Source organism: Stegostoma tigrinum, chromosome 1, assembly GCF_030684315.1.
Source record: "Stegostoma tigrinum isolate sSteTig4 chromosome 1, sSteTig4.hap1, whole genome shotgun sequence".
In the NCBI taxonomy this organism is placed as follows: Eukaryota; Metazoa; Chordata; class Chondrichthyes; order Orectolobiformes; family Stegostomatidae; genus Stegostoma; species Stegostoma tigrinum.
This window is the reverse complement of record NC_081354.1, coordinates 88,189,716-88,211,332: the sequence shown is the minus strand read 5'-3', so window position 1 is coordinate 88,211,332 and position 21,617 is coordinate 88,189,716. Positions and strand designations below refer to the sequence as shown.

At 38.9% G+C, this 21,617-nt stretch overlaps 1 protein-coding gene across 2 annotated transcripts in view; it reads left to right on the top strand.

Moving 5' to 3' along the window:
• dhx15 (DEAH (Asp-Glu-Ala-His) box helicase 15) overlaps positions 1 to 7,193 on the top strand; it is an 89,613-nt gene extending 82,420 nt beyond the window's left edge. For both annotated transcript variants that reach the window (XM_048523020.1, XM_048523835.2), the window contains exons 12-14: positions 582 to 772; positions 3,238 to 3,407; positions 6,523 to 7,193. In XM_048523020.1, coding sequence (XP_048378977.1) covers positions 582 to 772; positions 3,238 to 3,407; positions 6,523 to 6,640 — 479 coding nt within the window. In that variant the 3' untranslated portion in view covers positions 6,641 to 7,193. The remainder of the gene's footprint in view (positions 1 to 581; positions 773 to 3,237; positions 3,408 to 6,522) is intronic.
• Positions 7,194 to 21,617: the final 14,424 nt, after the last annotated feature.

Genomic DNA, 21,617 nt, shown 5'->3' with positions numbered 1-21,617 from the left:
CACAAAGTAGGATCGTCATTGTCACCTACTAAATGCAGGAAACAGATTGCTTCCCCCACTTATGATTCATGACATTTCAGAATCTGGCAGTTGTATAAACTATTAAATTTCGCTTTTGCTGGCGGTAGTTGTGGCTAATTTTAGTAGAGGTTAATATAATTTTTAATAGCGTTTCTCTTACAACCCGTCAAGTGTAGCTGTGTAGTTCTATGGATTGTCATGGTTTACATTCAATCATGCCTCGCTGTGACGGAATGAATAGATGATCTGCCTGTGATAGTTACACTTTTATGAAACCTGACACTAGCAAAAAAAAACTTGAACACCTAAACTGAGTTATTATGATTCTTCCCTTGTGCCTGTGACAAAGTAATTGCCCTTTATTTGGCATTTGCTTATAACAGACTGAATTGTTTTCAAAGCTCCAATTTGCTTTGGGTACTTGCAAATTAATGACCTGGATGGGCATATTGCATTAAAAAGGCTATTTTTATGCTGCAGTGGCTTTTTAATTGCTTTATAAAGCCTGAATTTAATCGCAGTTTTTGTATTAACATGATACACCTATTTTTTATTTTCAGACCATGAGTCGGTTCAGTGGTGCTATGATAACTTCATTAACTACAGATCCTTGATGTCTGCTGACAACGTACGTCAACAGTTGTCACGAATCATGGACAGATTCAACCTGCCTCGGAGGAGTACAGAATTCACAAGTCGAGATTATTACATAAATATTAGAAAGGCACTGGTTTCTGGTTACTTTATGCAGGTAATGTAAAAATTATTGCTGTTCTTAATGTTTACAAAATGTAGAATAATTCAGCATTTGGAATCTCTCTTGTTCATTTGAAACATTTAAATCCCTGGTTGTAAAATTGATCATAGTGCTACACGTGCTAGTTGCTTATTTGCACAGTGGTCGAAGCAAACTGTCAATGGGAACAAATTTTTCTTTTTAAAATGAAACAAAAGCTCATAAGGAAGAAATTGTGAAGAAAGATGAAGCATGAAGATGAAATGAGAGAATATGAAATATTGGCAAAGGAGTTGAAGTGTGTCTCTAATGGAGTGAAATCTAAAATAAAAATTGGCATAGAAGTTGAATGCAAAGAAGAGATCAGTGAGGAGCAAATCGTAGGACTAGCGAGTACAAAATTTTTTGTGACTGTTATCTCTTGGAGAGTACTATCTGGATTAAAAACAAGTTTAGCATCAGATGCAGCAGCCTATTCTTGTGTTACTGATAGTTGTTACTTTCAGAAGACAAACCAGCCTGCATGTATAAAACAGCATGCAGAACCTTTGGTTGTGGATTTGGAGTTGTCTATTTGTAGTGAACTTAAACCGTCAATGTAAATATTCAATAGATCTCTATGATCCTACCATACTAAACAGCTCTGATTTGTTCCACAGTTCAAGTAGATAATAACTGATAGATATCTCCAATTCAATTGCATGGGGTTATTTAGACTTATATAAACTAGACATGTATGGTAACTTTTTTATAGCGTTTTACATTTAGGCGTTGGGGAAGATTTTACCAGTGGTTCTAATCTGTCAAGCAGCCGAGTGCTTTAAGTAGTAAAAGAAATTTAAAAATGTGTTGGCTTATGTTTCACAATCCGAAAACAAATCAGGACTTTGAGCTACATGAAATTTAAGCTGTTGATGTAGCTGTGAGGATTCATTTTGAAATGTACTACCCAACCTTTCTTCTCGCAGGGTTTTTTCACCTTTCCTCTCCCCCCCACCCCATTATATGTTTATTTGAAATTTCTCTTTCTTTGAAATTTTGTTGTTGATCTTCATATTGTTTGCTAACAAGTGATTCACTAATGAAACATAAGATTTTTGCTTTGAAAAGTAACGTGCTGTATTACTAAATGGGTATCTGGAGACTTCTTCTAGGGTGGGTCAACAATACAAAGTCAACCACAAATGAATGAAATAAGTGACCATCTGTGAGTAAACCAGTGACTTGGGAGGTGGTCAGACACCCCTCATTATTTTGTCCTCTTCCCCTCCACTGTATTCTCTATTCTACGGATCATGATTACAAATCCATTTGCAAAGCATCCCTTCATTCAAAGAAATTTTGTGCAGATTTGAAAAGAGTATCAGTTAGCTGATCAAAAGTTTATGTGCACCAATGCAATGGCTTTGTTTTCTTGTATCTAAGAACTTGATGAGCGAGTGGTTTAAATCAGGTCTGACATAATCACAGGAAACTCCTGTCTCTGATAAAAATTGCTTTACTCCCATATAATCAAAAATAGTTCTTTGCCCTTCAGTATAAATGGAAACTGCCAAGATTATATTGTTAAAGATGACATTCATTTATCCGTCATTTTTAAGTGCTTTTCTCAATGTGTTGTGGGTGTGCCGAAACACAAATGGAAGGCATATGGTAGAATGAGTGATGGAAATAAATTGGGTAGTGCATGATATCAATTTCTTTAAAAACCAACCATAGAATCAAAAAACCTGGTATTCGGTATAGGTTATTAGAGAAGCTGTGACTCATGCCCTTCAGAAGGATGGGAAATATTGATAATTTAGTAGGAGTCTTGGGCTTGATAGTGATGTAACAAGTTGCTTGCTGAGCCAGAAATACATTGTGGTGTAAGTGGAGCTTGTGGCAGAGAAGTAGAAAGCAAGTTTGGTGAGTGTTTGAATTGTTAGTCAGTCAGAGTTGAGTTTTTGTAAAGCTATTTGAATATTTTGTGACAAGTCTGCTCTTCATGCTTCAGTAACTGATAAAAGATTTCTCCTGTTATAAGGTCATAAGATTTTCTGTAAGATTCATGGTCCTTCAAATGAAGGAGAGAGATTTAATTTGAAGTTAAACATGACCAAATTAAGGCAGCAATATATAGTAAAGTAATAAATGCTGTTCACACTGGAAGCGCCATTGCTGCAAAAAAAGGACAGGTAACTTGTTTATTTGCTTTATTGATATATTAATAATATTACCGTAGACATTTGGCATGCATCATTCATTCTTTCCTTGTCTGAGATCAGTACTGATCCTTCCAGTGCTCCCCAAGTTGTTTTATGTTCCCAAATTTATGCTGTTTCAATTTGAGTTGATTTGAAACATTCTACAAAAATAAATGCACAAATAAAAGTAAATGCATTTTTTCTCCTCCTGTTTTCACTTCTGCCTACCCTCTTTTCAGATTATTACCAGTGTTCTATGTCGTGAGTAATGACTATTTTCTGTCTTTGTTTTAGGTGGCTCATTTGGAGCGCACGGGCCACTATTTGACGGTGAAAGATAACCAGGTTGTGCAGCTTCATCCTTCTACTGTCCTGGACCACAAACCTGAGTGGGTGCTCTACAATGAATTTGTACTTACCACTAAAAATTACATCCGCACCTGTACAGACATTAAACCTGAATGGTAAGGTTTAGCAACGCAGATTTTGCATTTCTCCTCCTTTTTCTGGTTGCAAGCTGCCTATAGTCTTATTAGTTAAGTTTAATTTTGGCATCCTATCTTAAATTACGGAAGTAAACTTTCCAGAATCAAAAAAAAATCTCAAACCTAGGTATGAATGTAATTACTTACTATGACTAAATAGTGATTGATGACCTCTACCTTTTAAAACAGCAGTTTTGTCTAGACCACAAAAAACATCAGGTTTTTAATTAGGCAAAAAGAAATGGTTAAATGATAAACCACCAAGACTCATTGCCTTGGTCATGCTGATGCATGTTGCCTCAAATATTTTTTAGACACTTTTTTCCACAGAGTCGATGGAAAAGTTAAATAGTGGCTTTCTTGGGAAAATTATACAAGTGAAGCTTTTATAATACTCCAAGCATTGATTACCATTCCTGGTACATCTTTCTAATGATCATTTAAACTATCTACTTGTGATACTTAGTCGCTACTAAATACCTGTAATTGGACTGGAGACAGTGTGATCAATCACATTTAAATGATTGAGACTGTGTTATTAACGGCATTTGTATGTTGAATTTACTTGGAACTATAGTTGTGCCTGAGTATTAGCTTTCATGTTCTGGCTGAATGTAAATGAGATTGCAGAAACCAGGAGATGTAAGCTGCATATAGTGATCTAGTTTTTTTTTTCTGTGCTTCCATGGGTTGTTCTGTGACATCATCCTGTTTAAAAATGCAACAGAAAAAGCCTGACTTTGGACTATTTACAAATGTGTCACTATAAGAAACTAATAAAATCTTGCTTTGGGAAATTATGTTGAGGATAATGTTCCGTCAGCAATAACATCCAATTTCTGATTCATAAGCACAGAAAGTTAATTACCATAGTCTTGTACTTAAGGTAGAAGTTGCTCTAGTAAAGAGGACTTCAAAGCAGTTGATAGGGGTGAAGAATATAGTGGTATGCTGTAGATAAGAAACAGACGGGATAAGAGCAACTGTCAAGACTGGAAAAAAGTGATAACATAACTGAAAAGCTTATAGGAAGTAATAAAATAACCTTGCTAAAATAAAGCAGGAAAGATAAATAAAAACATATAAGTGACCTGAATAACGATTTATACATTGTTTCTCCTTGCGTGTTTTTGCAATTGATAGTATTCCAGCCAGGAAGACAGTAAAAAACAAGAACATAGGAACAGGAGTTGGCCATTTAGCCACACAAGCCTGTTTTGCTTTTCAGTGATGCCTTGTTTGTCTGAGATGTCCAATGATAAGAATTCTATAAATGAATGCTAAATATTTCATGCTATATAATCTTTTGAAAGAACTTTGAAATGAAGATCTGTTGCAAACATCTGTCTTCAGTCTTTTCTCCAACTTTAACAACCTTCTGAATCTCCTCAATTCTGCCCCCAACTAGCCCATGAATGACACTGTTAAGAGGATTGTGACAGCATGTTTAGCAGCTGCTGCTATTATCATCCTTTCCTGGGGCTCACCAGGGCACACATTGCCCAAGCTCATCCTCTGCCCTGGCTCTCCACTTGCTGCTTTTTCTAGTTTATTTCTGTCATTCCCTCAGAGTTCATTTTTCTGCAGGACTTGCCTCCTGTTTACCTGATCCGTTTTCTGCTAAACCATTGAATACCCTTCCCATAGGGCACAAAATGGTGTTCTGGAGTGCTACTTTTTGGTTTTCAAGAGCTCCATTTTCATTCTCATCAGCTCATTTAATACGTGATGTAGTTTTGGTAATGTTAGCTTCTAAACCTGTTACGGGTCATTTCAAGTCCGACAGAAATAGAATCAGGAGAATCCAGCATGGTGGCTCAGTGACTAGCCTTACTGCCTCTCATTGTCAGGAACCCAGGTTCAGTTTCACCCTTGGGCAACCGTCAGTGTGGTGTTTGCATATTCTCTCCATGTCTGCATGGGTTTCCTCCAGGTGCACCAGTTTCTTCCACAGTTGTCTAAAGGTGTGCATGTCAGGTGGATTGGCCACGCTGAATTGTTCTTAGTGTCCAGGGCTGTGCAGGCCAATTGGCTCAGCCATGGAGAATGCAGAGTTACAGGGATAGGGTAAGGGGTAAGTGCTCTTTGGAGGTCAGGTGCAAACTTAATTTGTCAAATAGCTGCTTGCACTGTGTAGGAATTCTATGAAAATTTTCTACAGTTATCAACTTGCCACTGCATTCCAAATCCAATGATAAGAGGAGAAGACAGATATCCTAGACACCACAGATTTTAAATTGCTGCAAGATGATAAACATGAGTTTTTGTTTTCTAAATAACTGATGCAGATGTCACACTAAAACTGACGCATGAAACCCTAAACACTCTTCTAGATTGGGAGGTTGCAGCTAACTGGTTTCCAATGCAAATTTAGAAAGCTGGAGTTGTCTCTGATCCCAATTTCAGATTTAACAATTGACCATGTTCACTACAACAGCATTGACTGTGTTATTCCTATTAAGTAGCTCCGGCGGGTTAGTAGAAAAAGGATCAAGTAAACAGGAGGCAAGTGCCGCAGAAAAATGAGCTAAGAGGGAATGATATAGCTCCATATGCAGCCTTCATTCCACTGTGGATGATTCATTATCTCGTCATTTAAACTTACACTGGTTTTGTTACTTCAGTGTTCATTTGTTAACAGATTTAAAACTGTTCTCTCTTCTTTGCAGTTCCATGTCCATCCTTTATTACAGCCTTCCTGTCTGCCCTAACCACCTTCCCTCTCCCTGTTGCCTCCTTCCCTTTTCGCTGCTTTTCTCCCACTCTCCATCCTCTCACTTTCCCACGTGAGCAATATGCATCCTTTATTGAATCCAGTGTTGCAGTATTTTCACTGGCTATTTTCCTACAGTGTTTTCCAGTAGCAATTGTGCTGTTTATTTGTGATTACCTTTTTCATTTCATGTGTGTTAATTCAATTTTTTTTTGTTATGACTGTGTAACTATCTGGGAAGTGGAGTGCACAAGTTGCAAACATCAGAATTCAGAATGCCAAATGACAAAATAATGCATTTGATTTTTGCCTGAGTTTGTTGATTGTCTTGCAACTGATCTATATATTTTCAGATATAGTAAAATCTATCCTTTTTGACAGGTTGGTGAAAATCGCTCCTCAGTACTATGAAATGGGCAACTTTCCCCAGTGCGAAGCCAAAAGACAACTGGAACGTATAATTGGCAAACTTCAATCCAAGGAATATTCTCAATATTGAAGTAATTCTGAAGTAGGAAGCCAGACAAATGCAGATTTCATATTGAAGAAATATGGACTTCAGATTCTGCCCATTATAACAAATTTAATTTGTCTATTAAGGAAAACCTATGGATGTTTTCTTTCAAAAGGCTGGACAATTCCTCACTTTATTTTTAAAAAATCCTTGTTTATGACAGGTTGTGTAACACTGTGTTGAGCAACATAGTATGTTGCTGGTGTTATGTGGCTTTTTTATTGTTATGTTAACTTTTGTCACAAACCCTGTTGGGTTTTATGGGGTTGGGGTGGGCAAAGGTTTCAGAATAATGCTGTAACTGTTAATTTTTAAAGAGTTTCATCATTATTACAATCCTGTCCGAATTTCTTGTAGTCATTCAGAGTTGGCAATTAAAGTATGTATTTCTGAACCACATACTGCATGATCCTGCCCATGTTGACATTCTTACTAGAAAGTTGTAGAGATTCAAAAAACTTGGAAAATTTATATGTAGGCACCTCTGAATTTTCCCAACACCAATTTTTGACTTAAATAAAGGTATAGTGACAAGTTACATTTTGTGTACATGGTGTCTTATTGGAAAATGAGATAATTTGAAATAAATTATAATCAGTTCCCTATATTTTTCAGGTAGGCCAAGCAATGTTTTAGGCAAGGACCACGTGTTACTTGTTCTTAAGTCATTTTATTCTTGCACAGTACATGTATTGGAGGACCAATAACTGAAGTTACAGCACTATTGCATGATCATCTTTCCATTGGCATGTAACCCATTTCATTTTTTTAAATATTCATTTGTGGGATGTGGATATTGCTGACTGGCCAGCATTTATTGCCCATCCCTAGTTGCTCTTGAGAAGGTGGTGGTGAGCTGCCGTCTTGAACCGCTGCAGTTCACCTACTGTGGGTTGATCCACAATGCCTTTAGGGAGTTAATTCCAGGGGTTTGACCCAGCAACAGTGAAGGAACAGCAATATATTTCCAAGTCAGGATGGTGAGTGGCTTGGAGGGGAACTGGAACGAGGTAGTGTTCCCATGTATCCTTAACACGTGGTTTGGCTTATTTGTGACTCCAGACGCCTACCAATGTGGTTCACTGTGAACTGCCTTCTGGGCACTTGGGGAAGGGCAATAAATATTGGCCTGACCAGAGACAACCCACATTCTATGAATAATTGACAAAAAGAGACAGTTTTATTAGACCATGAGACAGGAGTGGAAGTAAGGCCATTCGGCCCATCGAGTACACTCCACCATTTAATCATGACTGATGGGCATTTCAACTCCACTTCCCTGCACTCTCCCCATAGCCCTTGATTCCTTGTGAGATCAAGAATTTATCAATCTCTGCCTTGAAGACATTTAACGTCCCGGCCTCCACTGCACTCTGTGGTAATGAATTCCACAGGCCCACCACACTCTGGCTGAAGAAATATCTCCTCATTTCCGTTTTAAATTTACTCCCTCTAATTCTAAGGCTGTGCCCATGAGTCCTAGTCTCCCCACCTAACGGAAACAACTTCCCAGTGACCACCCTTTCTAAGCCATGCATTATCTTGTAAGTTTCTATTAGATCTCCCCTCAACCTTCTAAACTCTAATGAATACAATCCCAGGATCCTTAGGCATTCATCGTATTCCTGACAGCTCAGCTGAGTTTGGCCTTATCTGATCTTTGCCAACAGTGTGAAGTGCAGTCAGTTCTTGTAGCTGACGTTTGATACCATCTTGAAGATGTATTATTGTGAAAGGAAGGTAATATGTTTTGAGAGACCAAAATGCTGATAATTTTTGGGTGAGGCAGCCAAGGGCTTGAAGAGCTTTTAGAATTTGGAATAATTGAAACAGCACTTTACTTCAACTGTACGGATCCATCCTTGCATGAGCGAATAATGAAGGGCAGCATTCTCATCTCAGATAAAATCCGAAGAATGAAATGTTTGAGGTTCTAGTTTTAATATAGGACAGAACAAAATCATGTGACCCATTGTGGAGATGGAGCCCTGAAAGAAAGTAAGTTAGGCAAGCAGAGGGATGCCAGAGAGTAAACCTTTTTTGAATTGGGGTCTAATATTTGCAATCCCTCATTCTTCTGGGACCACTGCTATATCTGAGTTAATGAAAAATCGAGGTCAAAGCTTCTTCCATGTCCCCATTTGCTTTCCACAGCAACCTGTGAAGCATCCCACCTGGAATGTTGGCTTGTTAGGCAATCTATTTTGATACCTGGTTTCTCTCAGTTTTTGTCTTGAAATCTCTACCCCCTCCTTATGTGAAAACTGATACAAAATACTCAGTCATGCCTGTTCCTCCTCGCACATTACCCAAATTATTGTGCACTCAACGGAATGCAACAGAAAGTGTTAGTAAATGCAAAGAATGTTTGCCATTCAGAATGGACTGATCTGTGCTGGAGGAAATACTTTGTTTCTGGTGAATCATTCCAACTGTAAATGTAATCTGCTAAATTGAAGTGGTGGACCTCCTGGGCAGAAAATTTGAAAAACAGTTGAGAGTACGGGAAATGATGTACATTGTTTTATACTAGCAAATACGCCACTTCTGAAATTGAGAGTCCTCACAAGGTACAATTGGGTTTTCCTATAATTGGAGCAGTTACGCTAATAAAACAGCTTGGATGAAACGTTAGCCTTATTTATTTAAAAAATGTATTCCTCAGATGTGCTTTGTTATAAATCAAAAATGGTTGTTGACATCAATATTCTGACTATAGAGTTGCTGTTTATTTGTTCTGTTACTGATTTGATTAAATATACATTCCAATTAAAGGAACTTCAGAAGCTGATTACCTTTTATCTGAACACTACTAGCAATGTTTAAAATGAAATGCACACACACTTAGAGTATTTAATTTTGTTCTGTAGAGATTTTCTTTAGTTCTTTTTCTGATTCTTGCTGGGAGAATACAGACAGTTCCACAAGACTTAGGGAAAGTGGCCACGTGTAAGCTTTGAGAACGGTGGAAAACTGTTCAATTGCAGAGTGCATATAGATCGTCTTTGTCTTTGCCTCATGTTCACTCAGAGTCCCTAATGTTCTGGGGATATGGATTCAAATCGCATGGTGAAATTTGAATTCAAAAAGCCTGAAATAAGAAGGTAGTCTAATGGTGACCATGCCTCACTGTCATAAAAAAGAAATTGGTTCCCTTTAAATTTAATGCCCTTTAGGAAAGGGCATCTGCTGTCCATTCTTGTTTTTGCAGTGTGACTCCAGACCTACAGCATTAGGGTTGCTAACTGCTTTCCGAACTGGCCTAACAAGCCACTCAGTTTAAAGGCAACAAAGATGGGCAATCAGTGCTGTCCAGCCAGTGATGCCCACATCCCATGAAAGAATAAAAAAACAATCAGCCAGCCACCTTGAATCTTTAGGAGCTGGGAGCATATACCTAGCAGACTCTGTTTGATGTAGATTATTGTGGATTCGAATCAATTTACTTAAACTTATATGAAGAATAGTAATAAGATAAATATTTTGAAATTTGATTTAATGAAATTTTCACATTTTTCACTAAACAGTTCATTTCACTAAACCAGTCATTTTACCTAGATTCATGTTTTAATTTTTTTAACAGTGATGGTTTGCTGTCAGCCTTAGTTTTCACGAGATTAAATTTCAGCATTTTCAGTTGTGCATGGCAATAGAATATTGTGCCTATTGGCTCTTGCTTTCAACTTTAATAGGTAAATTATAATTATCACTTGTGACAAATATATTTTATTTACATCAGATTTTTTATAAACCTCATCACCGCAGCTGCAATTTCTGGACTGTTTGCTCCCTGACTAATTTCCTGGTGCCTACATCTCAAACACTTTCTTTTTCAATTTTATACAGTTCTGTTCCATCTTGTGGGAATTTGCCATAATATAAATAAGGCAGAGTGCAGAACACTTGGGAGCCTGAAGCATTATAGCAGAATTCCTCCTTTAACTAAGTGCAGTATAAAGTAGGCCATAACAGCCAGCTGTGTATTTCTGGGCTTGTATCTTTCATATAACTTCAGTGTCTGCATACTTTAAATCTGAACAACAAAATCAAGTGACTGTGATGAAAATACTGTCCAAATTTCAACAGGAATATTTTTATCTACTTGTCTCCCTCCCCCACTTTACAATTAATTCCAAATTTTATTTTGGGGGGGGGGAATTTAACTTTTTATGTTAGATATTTGGATTATATACCAGTTATTTCATCTATATGAGATCTTTGTCACACAACCATTTGTGTTCCCTAGACTATTTGTTTAATCACCATTACTGGACTCAATCAACCTCCAGCAATATTTTCATTTTTAAGAAAATCACTTTTAATTAATTTCCTAGCAGCAGATTGTTAGCCTACCCTGCAGACCTGTTTCTTGGCTCCTTAATTTTTGCATAACCACTTTTTTTTTGCCCTTTGCTGTCATCACTTTGTTACTTCTACTTTTTGTTCTATAATAGAACTGGTGTTTATTTCTTTCTCTTCCCCTGCTTTCTTTACCAGTCCAAGAAAATATTACATTTCTTAGGATTCACGGTTCTGATCAAGCATCACTGGCCTTTAGCATTAACTTTCGAAAGCCATAGATTGAGCAAGAACAGCTGAGTATTTCCAATATTTCCCATTTTTCTTTTTGGATACTTTCATGCAACCAAGGAGGAAAAAGGGATCCTGAGGATAAGATTTGTTTGAATGTCATATCCTTACATCAGTCAAAGAAAAGTATTATGTCTCATTTTCGTTCAATAAAATGGATGACAGCCATTCAATTCTTAGTGTAAAGTCCTAACCAAGCAGTCAACTTTAAAATTTAAACAAAACCTGGCTACTGGCTTTTGAGTATTACTGGGTGCGTTCTCTGTTGCAATGTCTGTACCGACGGCAGTCCATTTGTCAACTGATTGTTGGTTTCCCCCCTTTCATCTGCAGTGCCAATCAGCGTGTTCTATTATTCGGGGCCACTGGCTGCAGTAGAGAGCTCATTCTCCTGGTGTTCAGGGCTGGTGGTACTGGCAGCAAAGGTCTTCCAATAATCGGGGCGGTGGTGGTAACGGACTCTTCAAGATGGCAGCAACAGTGAGGGGACATCTGCAGCTGAAGCATAGCCTGGCGGTGGACTTGGGGACTCTTGGTTTTGGGGCGAGTGTGGGTTCAGCGGCGAAGAGATGGTGCCTAATGTGGGGCAACTCCTGTGTTGGTGGGTCCAGCATAGGAAGTGGTGATGCAGTGGAGACCTCCCTTGATGCTGGGTACACTGGATCAAAAAAACTGATGTTCTTAACTCTTCTACTTTTAGAATTTATTCCTATGACTTATGCTGCACTATTTATTTTTAACTTGTCTATTTGTTTTTGTTTCCTAAGAATTTGATCTCAAGTATCTGTACCCAGGTTCCTTTGTACCTAATTTGGCACTGTAATGTGGTGACTGTAAACATTTCACTGTACGCATTTGAGTACATGTGACAATAAAGCTAATGCAACAATAAGTCCTTGAGCTGAATGATCTTGATGGAATGCAAACTCTGTATTGTTGAGCAGGTTATTGTTGATCAACTCCTGTGCGACAGCTATGATTCTCTCCACCACCTTCATCATTGAGAGTAAACTGAGACTTTGAATGGATTGGGATAATACCATACCCGGGCAATCTTCCACTTTGAGGTTACATCTCTTTTTTTTAATAGCTGTATTGAAATCACTTTACTAAGGACACAATTTGGAGCACACATTTCAAACCCACCATTGCCCAGGCTTCCTTTCTTTACCAGGTTTATTTATTTCTCCGAATCTAATGTTTTGTGCTTGATGGGAGTTGAACTTAAATAATAATATTTCATTAGTCCAGAAACCAGAATAATTCTGGCAACAAGTAATTTAGAAAAGCACTCGGAACTGTTGGGACTGATCCCATTCATTGTCTTCACTTTGAATATAATTTTTAAAATTAACAAATCTTTTGTATCTATTGGGAAAACAAGATTAACACACAAGGTTTTTGTAACCTGGATCACATTGCATAATACTTGCATGGCCTGTTTGATAGTGAAACATAAGAATTCTTGGGCTTGTCTATTGATAGGTGCGTTTTTTTTCTGCAGTATATATTTAAGGGATTTATGTTCATGAAAATAGTCTAGCAAGCTTTTTGCATTTACTATGTCGAGATTGAATTAAAACATGCTTCCATTTTTGCTCGTCATGATTGGAACTATAATTCATGTAGATATCCAAGTACTGCAGTCATTCCAAATTAAACATCTGCCTTAGCAATTGGGCTTAATTTAGCCAATATTTTAAATGTGCAGCATCAAATATAATCAGATTCGAAAACTCAAACTTATCAAGGAAGGCTAATTCAACTAAATTCAGCCATTCAGAAAAGTTTTGATAACCTATTTTTTTTTAAGAAATTTCACCTCTGTACCAATCTGTAAATCCTTAAAAATATGTTCTAATTATTTTGAAACTGTGCCCCTTGTCCTACTTCTACAGTTTGAAATATTTGGATTTACTTTTTCCATAACATTTCTAATCTTAGAATGTTCTACAAAGTAACCTCGTTGTCTAATTGCCAACATTACGGCTTTGTTCGAGAAAGGTTACGAGGTTAAACCTAGCGATTACAGACTAGTTAATTTAACTTCTGTAATGGAGAAACTTTTGGAAACAATTATTCAGGGTAGAATCAGTTGTGGCATGGGCTAGGGGAAGTTAATTAGGAAAAGTAAGTGTGACTTTCTAAAGGGGAAGTCGTGTTTAACTAATTTGAAGTTTTTTGATGAGGTAATGGACAGGGTTGATGAAAGTAGTGACTGTGCCTTGGTATATATGGATTTCGAAATGACATTTGATACAGTATCTCATTTGAGGAAAGTTGTAGACCCTGATTTTAAAGGGACAGTAGCAACATGGATATAGAAATGGCTGAGTAATGGTCAATAGATATTTTTTGGGCTGGAAGTTGTTTTGTAGTGGCATTCCTGAGGTGTTGGTGTTGGGACCTTGATTTTTCTGATGTATATTACTGATCAGCATCTTAATGAGCCGGGGACAGTTTCCAAGCTTGCAAATGACATTAAACTTGGAAGAATTGCAAAGTGCAAACTGATAAAAGGATTGTGTAGAATCCAAAAGGACATTGACAAGGTGGTGGAGTGAGTGGATAGGTGGCAAATGAAGTTCAATGCAGGGAAGTGATGCACATCTAAGAAGAGCATTGAAAGATGATATAAAATAGGAGGCACAATTCTAAAGGGGAGCAATGGAACCTATGTATACATGCACAAATATTGAAGGTGACAGGGCAGGTAATAGTAATTTATTGTTACATGCATTTATGAAAACACAGTAAAATGTGTCTAAGTTGCCATAAGTCAGCACCATTTTAATTTCATAAATGATGTAAAGAAATAAATCATACAAAGAACAAATTTCATTTTTTTGTTCCTTACATGGCTTCTTGATTTTCCAAGTGGCTGCAGGACATTGTCACAATCTGCAGCCGCCAAAGCTGTCCCTGCGGCCACGACAACAAGGAAGAAGCTTGCTGAAGCAGCCCCTGCTGCCGCAGAGACTGGACCTAGAAAGTTGTCTCTGCCAAAGCAGCCTCATCGCCACCGATACTCCATGTGCTGCCACAGCCAGGAGCCTATCCCAACTGTTAGGCACCGAGGCCCGTCTCGACTTCCGAGGTGAGGAAAACAGTAAATAATGCATACAGTGTTGTCAGCTTTGTTTACAGGGGCTTAGCGTGCATGAGCAAGGAGGTGATTTTGAACTTGTGCAAGACACTTGTTAGACCTCAACTGGAGTATTGTGCACCGTTGTGGGCAGCATCTGATAGGAAAAATGTGAGTGCATGAGAGAGTGCACAGAAGTGATTAACTAGAATGATTCCGGGTACAAAGGAGAAACTTGTACAATGAAGATTGATCGAAGAAGTTGGGATTGTTCTCCCTGGAGAGAAGAAGGCTGACAGGAGGCTTGATGGAGGCTTTCAAAGTCATGAGCAGGCTGGATAGAATAGATACAGTAAAGATGTTTGCACTTATAAAAGAAAGGAGAGCAAGAGGTCCAAGATTTGAAGTGATGTGGAAACAAAACAAAGTGATGTACAGAAAGACTTGTATTTACAGCGAGTAGTTGGGGTATGGAATGCACCGTCTGGAAATGTAATGGAGGCAGGTTCAGTTGAGGCTTTCAACTGGTTGTTAGATTTTTTTGTCAATGGTATGCTGGGATATGGGGAAAAGACAGGAGATTAACAATAGATAGTATAGCGCTGACTGGCATCCCTCTGCACTGTAATAATTCAGTGATTAGCATCATAGAGTCATAGCACAGAAACAGACCTTTCAGCCCAACTCTTCCATTTGACCAGATATCCTAAACTAATCTAGCCCCATTTGCCGAAATTTGGCCCATACCCCTCTAAACCTTTCCTATCCATGAACCTGTCCAAATGTCTTTTAAATGTTGTAATTGTGTTGGCAGCTTGTTCCATATATGTAATCTGGTCGGTATGAAAATATTCCTCCTCAGACCCATTTTAAATCTCTCCCCTCTCACCTTAAACCTACGCCCTCTAGTTTTGGACTCCTAAACCCTGGGGAAAAGACGTTGGCTATTCATCTTATCTGCACCCCTGATGATTTTGAGAACCTCAAGGTCACACCTCAACCTCCTTTGCCCCAGGGAAGAAAGTCTCACCCTATCCAATCTCCTTATAACTCAAGCCCTTCAGTTCCCACACATCATGGTGAATCTTTCTTTTCACACGTTTCAGTTTAATAACATACTAACTTTATAGGAAATGAGTAGAACAATGGGATTAAACTTGGTAACTCCAGTGGAAGAAATAACATCGATAAAATGGGTAAAAGGCCTCCCCAACTCCAATTTCTATCATTCAGTTAACAAAAGCCCAGCATGGTAATAAGCTTACTTCCCAAATCTTGTTCTGTGATATCTCAATTCCATATGGCTCAGGATGCAGCATCTTTTTTCTTCTCCCGTAAGAAAAATGAAACTGAATGTTAAGAATGTGATGGTGAAAGGGACAGGTCGACTGAATAAAAGTGTCAAAACTCTGTTCGGACATCTTCTCAACTAGATATACATGGCATCAAATATAGCTCATTTGTTGGAGGACTAAGTTATACTTTTTACCAACTGGTAGAAAATCATTCCACAGTTAAGATTAAGGAATAGTTTGCAAAGGCAGATTGTCATTCATTTCTTCTGAGACCACCATCGAAGTATTTTGAGTTAGGAAATCTTCAATATTAGCTGAGTGCCACAAAATTTAACCATTTCCTTGGAAGCAGCTTTTAGGATATAATGCTACAATGATTTGTCACAACATAACACTGTATGAAGCTGGATGAACACAGCAGGCCAAGCAGCATCAGAGGAGCAGGAAAGTTTGACGTTTCGGGTCGAGACCCATCTTCAGAAACAGGGGAGGGGAAGGGGATTGTTCACAATGTGGGTTTAGGTTAGAGTTGGGATCAGGAAGAGGAATTAATTATATGATATTTCTAGCAGCTTCAGACAGGCTCAGGCAGGTTGAAGTGGCTTTTTGAAGAAATGTTCATGGGATGTTTTTGTTGCTGGACTAGCATTTATTGAGCAAACTTAATTAGCTTAGAGAAGGTGTCATAAGCCACCTTCTGGAATCACAGCAATCCTTGAGGGTATACATATACTTCCTGTTAAGAAGGGAGTTTCAAGCTTTTGGCCCAGTGACAGTAAAAGGACAACAATATAGTTTGAAGCCACGATAATGAGTGCTTTGTAGGGTGATGTTCCAATGCATCTGCTCCCCTTGTCCTGCTCAATACTCCAAGTCACAGATTGCAAAGGTATTGCTGAAGAAGCATCAGTGCATTGTGGCATTGCATCTCGCAAATTGTACACACTGTTGCAACAGGAGGGAGTGATAGAGGCAGTGAAATATTGAATTATGGGTGGTGCCCATTATGCCAGTTGCTTTGACCTGGATGGTGTTGAGCTTCTTGAATGTTGACTGGGCTGCGCTCATCCCAGCAAGTGGTGATATTCCATCTCAATCCTGATTTGTGTATTGTTGATGGTGAACATGGATTTAGGAAGTGGGGATGTGAGTTATTTGCTGTTAAGTTTCAAGCCTCTGATCTGCTCTTACAGCCATTGTATTTATATGGATAATCCAGTTCAGTTTCTAGTCAGTGGTAACTCCCAGGCTGTTGACAGTGGGAGTTTCAGTGAAAGTAATGGCACTGAATGTCAAAAGCAATGGTTAGAATCTCTCTTGTCGGAAATGGTGACGCCTGGCACTGATATGGTGTTAATTTTGTTTGCCACATTTCAACCCAAGCCTGAACGTTGTTCAGTGTCTTTTTGCATATGAACACAGACTGCTTTAGTATCTGAGGAACTGTGAATGTTGCTGAACATGATGTTATAATCAGCAAACATTTCCACTCTGACCTTGGGATGCATGAACGCCATTGATGAAATAGCTGAAGATGACTTATGGGATGTGGGTTTTGTTGGGTGGGTCAGCATTTAATGCCTATCCCAAGTTGCCCTTGAGAAAGAGGGGGTGAATTACCTTCTTTAATCACTGCAGTCCATGTGATATAGGTAGACTGACAATGGTGTTAGTGAGGGAATTCCAGGATTTTGACCCAATAACAGTGAAGAAACAGCGACATATTTCCACGTAAGGATGGCGAATGGCTTGGAGGGGAATTTGAAGGTGGCAGTGTTCTCGTGTATCTGCTGTCCTTGTCCTTCTAGATGGAAGTGGTCTTGGGTTTGAAAGGTGCTGTCTAAGGATCCTGGGCCTAAAATTTCAGCGTGAAGAATTCCTGCAGCGATGACCTACAACTGACACGATTACCCTCCAACAACCACAACCATTTTTTCTCGCATTAGAATGATTCTAATCAGTGCAGAGCTTCCGCATAATTCCCATTCACTTCTGCTTTTTTAAGGCTCCTTGATGCAATGGTCAGTAAATTACTGACTTCATAAAAAGGGAGGTCACTCTAACTTGCCTTTTGAGTTCAGCTGCATATTAGATCAATGCTGTCATGAGGTCAGCAGCTGAGAGGCTTTCGTGGATCCCAAACTGAATAAGCACAGCTTGATAGCACTGCGGATGACCACTTCCACCATTTTTACTGATTATTGAAATTAGATTGGTGGGTCAGGAACTAGTCTGAATAAAAACATAAAATGTGGAAGAAATTCAATGCACTTAGCAGTATTTGTAGAGAGAGCAGTATTGTGGAGTGTCGTAAATCAATCCACGTTTGATTTTTGTCTGTGTCAATGTGCATATGTGTAGGCTTTTAAGAAGGAATTGGAATCTCAACTGAAAGTTGCAGTTTGATAATCAATAATTTTCCTTTCCTTTGGTTAGTATCAATTTATTTGTAATAAGTAGTATTTCATGTTATTCTAGAAACGCAGACAGTCTTTTCTGTCAACAAGTCCAGCAAATAGGTTGTTTGAGTCCTTTGAGTTATTTGATTAAGTGTTTAATTTTTGTGACAAGTGGTGGGGCTTGAGTCTCACAGCATTTTCCCAGGTGGACTGTGGCAAGAAATTGAGTTGTCCAGGATTATCCTGAAACAGACACAATGGGGCAGAAGCAAAGGGCTAACAATGCATTTGAGTTTAGTAGAACACAGAAGTGACCAGGTGCTCTGGGTATTGAAACTTTGGAATCACTTCTTACTGAGTCACAGTTGAAGCAACTTGAGTATGAGGAGAAATTAAAGCAACTTCAAATGAAAGTGCTGGAAAGGGAATTCCAAAGAGCTGTGAAAGATAAGGAATTCCGATGGGCATTAGAAATTTAAAGGAAGGAAATGGAATTAAAGAATCTGGAACTAGAGATGCAAGAGAGAAAGAGCCAAGAGGGAAATATTTTAGATTTTAAATGGTGTAGTTAAGAAAGAGAACCCAGAAGTTGAAAACGTCTCTAATGGAGAGAATTCTGATCTTAATATGTAGTCCAGAAGAGAGATATTTAAGCTTGTACAGGCATTACCAAACTTTGAGGGAAAGGATGTGGAGATGTTCTTTATTTCCTTTGAGAAAATGGCAAGATGAATGAATTGACCAACGAAACCAGGACATTACAGATGCAAAGTAAATTGACAGGTAAAGCACAGGAAATTTATGTTTCATTGTCAGAGGAGGTTTCTAAGGATTATGATGCTGTAAGAAAAGTTACACTGGATGTGTAGGAGTTCATGTCTGAGGTACGTAGTAGACAAGAGGTTTGGAATTTAAGGAAGCAGCCTTGGCCAGTGTACATTGAATTTGAAAAGGTTAAGCAAAACAATTTTGACAGGTGGATACAAGCATTAGAAATTGAAACCACATATGAAGCCCTTAGAGATTTTAAGAATTTAAATCTCGCTATCTTTTGATTGAATGATAGAATGACTTATTGTCGCTTCCATTTTAAAGTGAATATTACAGTAAAATATTGCAAAATCATACCATAACATATCTCCTGTGATAAAAATCTATATTGAAGACAAAAGGATTGAAACTACTAGGCGGGTAGCAGCACTGGCTGGCAATTATAAGCTGATCCATAATATGAAATTTTTTTTTGCCCCATCAAGCCCATAAATTCAGAAGGGAAAGAAAGTGGGAAAGTGAAAGAAAAATGCAGTATGGTTTGGACAGCTGGGAATGCTGCAAGATCTTCTCCTCAGGTCAGAAAACAAGGCATCAAGGATGGAAATGAAAGCCAAAGGTTTAAATAGTTCCGTTATACCAAGGGTGGACACATTAGTTTGGAATGCTGGAATTTGAGAGAAACCCATGGGACTTACTGGGGTTTGTGAGAGTGAGTATTGAAAGAGACTTCAAAGAAAAATGCCATGGATAAAATTGTAGCTTTTATAACAACTAAAAGACAGGAGGTAAACATTACTGTAAATGCAGAAGAAGTGAACAGGGTAATTGAGAGAATGAAGGGTTTTTGTCTGAAGGGAAGCTAGAACTTTTTCTTCAGCTGATACAGCCAAGTCCATTACTATGTTTTGAAAAATAGCAACTACTGAAACTCAGAGATAATGGGAACTGCAGATGCTGGAGAATCCAAGATAATAAAATGTGAGGCTAGATGAACACAGCAGGCCAAGCAGCATCTCAGGAGCACAACTATTGAAACTCTTTGGCTTGGAAAGGAAGTAGCTTTCTCCTCTTTGTCTACCATGTTTAGAGAAAATGTCAGGAACCTTGCAGAGCAGCTTTGAAATTCCAGAGTTTAATGAATGCCAAAATGATGGCAAGTGGGGTAAGTGGGGAATATATCCTGATTCCATTTTACAAATTCAATTGAAGTGTGAGTTGTTGTTTGGATGAGTGATAGTCAGGGTAGTTAAAAATTACCCATGGTTGATATTGATTTATTTCTGAGGAGTGATTTAACAGGAGTGGATGCCGTAGTTTCACTTATAACACAGAAAGTCCGAGCAAGGCTAAGTAGACAGCACAGTTACAAGAACAGCCTCCTGGTGTCTTTCCATCATGTGTAACAATCAGAGCAATGGCTAAACAATGCGCATCACTAGAAGTCAATATAATACCACAAGCAGATGTTGGCGTAGCTGAAACTTTAAGACTGAGGATAATGCAAAAGAAGTGTTGACACATCTTCATTAATTGGGACTGTGAAAGTTGAATTGGAGATAAATAAGCCAGCAGAGACGGCTCACACTGAGTTGAGGCTAAGGGTGCTCCACAGTGTTACAATATTAAAAACAGAGTTCTAATGAGGAAATGTAGACATCGTCACATACTTGTGGATGAAGAATGAATGATCACTTACAAAATAGTGATACCGCCCAGATCTCACTAAGGAGGTATTGTAAGTAATACAAAAGGCTGTAGTACAGTTCTGTAAAGCGTGTTATATAGGTCCAGCAGAAGGAAAATCTGAATTTGTAATTAAGTTAGAACCGTAGCTGGAAGAACTCACCACTCACCAGATATCCTTGAGCATACAGGCATCCCTTGAACTCAGATGAGTTTTGGCATTTCAATGCTGTCGTGCACAAATCCTGATATTTTCCCCAGAGATGGTAGACAAAGGGAAATTGGCACTCAGATTTCCAAGCAGGAGCCTGAATGTCCTGGCCAATGGGTGTAGAGGAGTGGAGACCTCTTCCTCCAGGACTGGCTGAGGAGATCATGTCATCAGGCCTTGTCAATGTTGATTGAGGTTGCTACCTGGGTCAGTTTAAATACTGACACTCCCATGTGAACTGTGTTCCAGAAGAGGATCCCGTGGTGCCAGCTATCAGATATTTCAACTATATCCACAGGGGGAGAACAGGAGTGGCAGGCCAACATGTGGGACAAAATAACCCTTCATTGCCGAGAGGCTGTAGGAGCACAGCAATACTTTGGAGATCCAACTGCCGCTACCTCTAAAACACAATTCTCTATCTGCCTTCATGGACAGGACAGTGGCTGCCCTGGAGAACCATATTCAGCAGCCTCAGGGTCTGCTGGATATGTGCACGAACCTACACTCTGTCACCCCAGCCACTGATCCTCAGAGTAATGGCGAGGTGACAAGGGACTGGCCTCCATCACCTCTCTCCAGGCAGCTGGTCCTCACCAGGAGACAGGGCAGTGCCAGGAGGCACCCAGCCAAGGAGGAATCACACACAGAACCTTCAGAAGTCTCCTCTCAGAAGACAGGCACCCCACTCCCACCCTGCCTGCCACCCTCACACTGGCGGCAGTCAAAGCTGAGGAAGCTGTGACGTCATGGAACAAAAAGAATAAAAAGAAAATCTCTTGAGGGGACATTTCACTGCAAATAGAGTCTGACATTTTTTAAACCATGCTCAATCTATTTGCTGTTGCCTCTGTGTAGCTTCTACTGTAACTTTTACTGTTTGAAGTCAGGCCTTGGTTTACATGATGTTCCATGGAGCAATGCC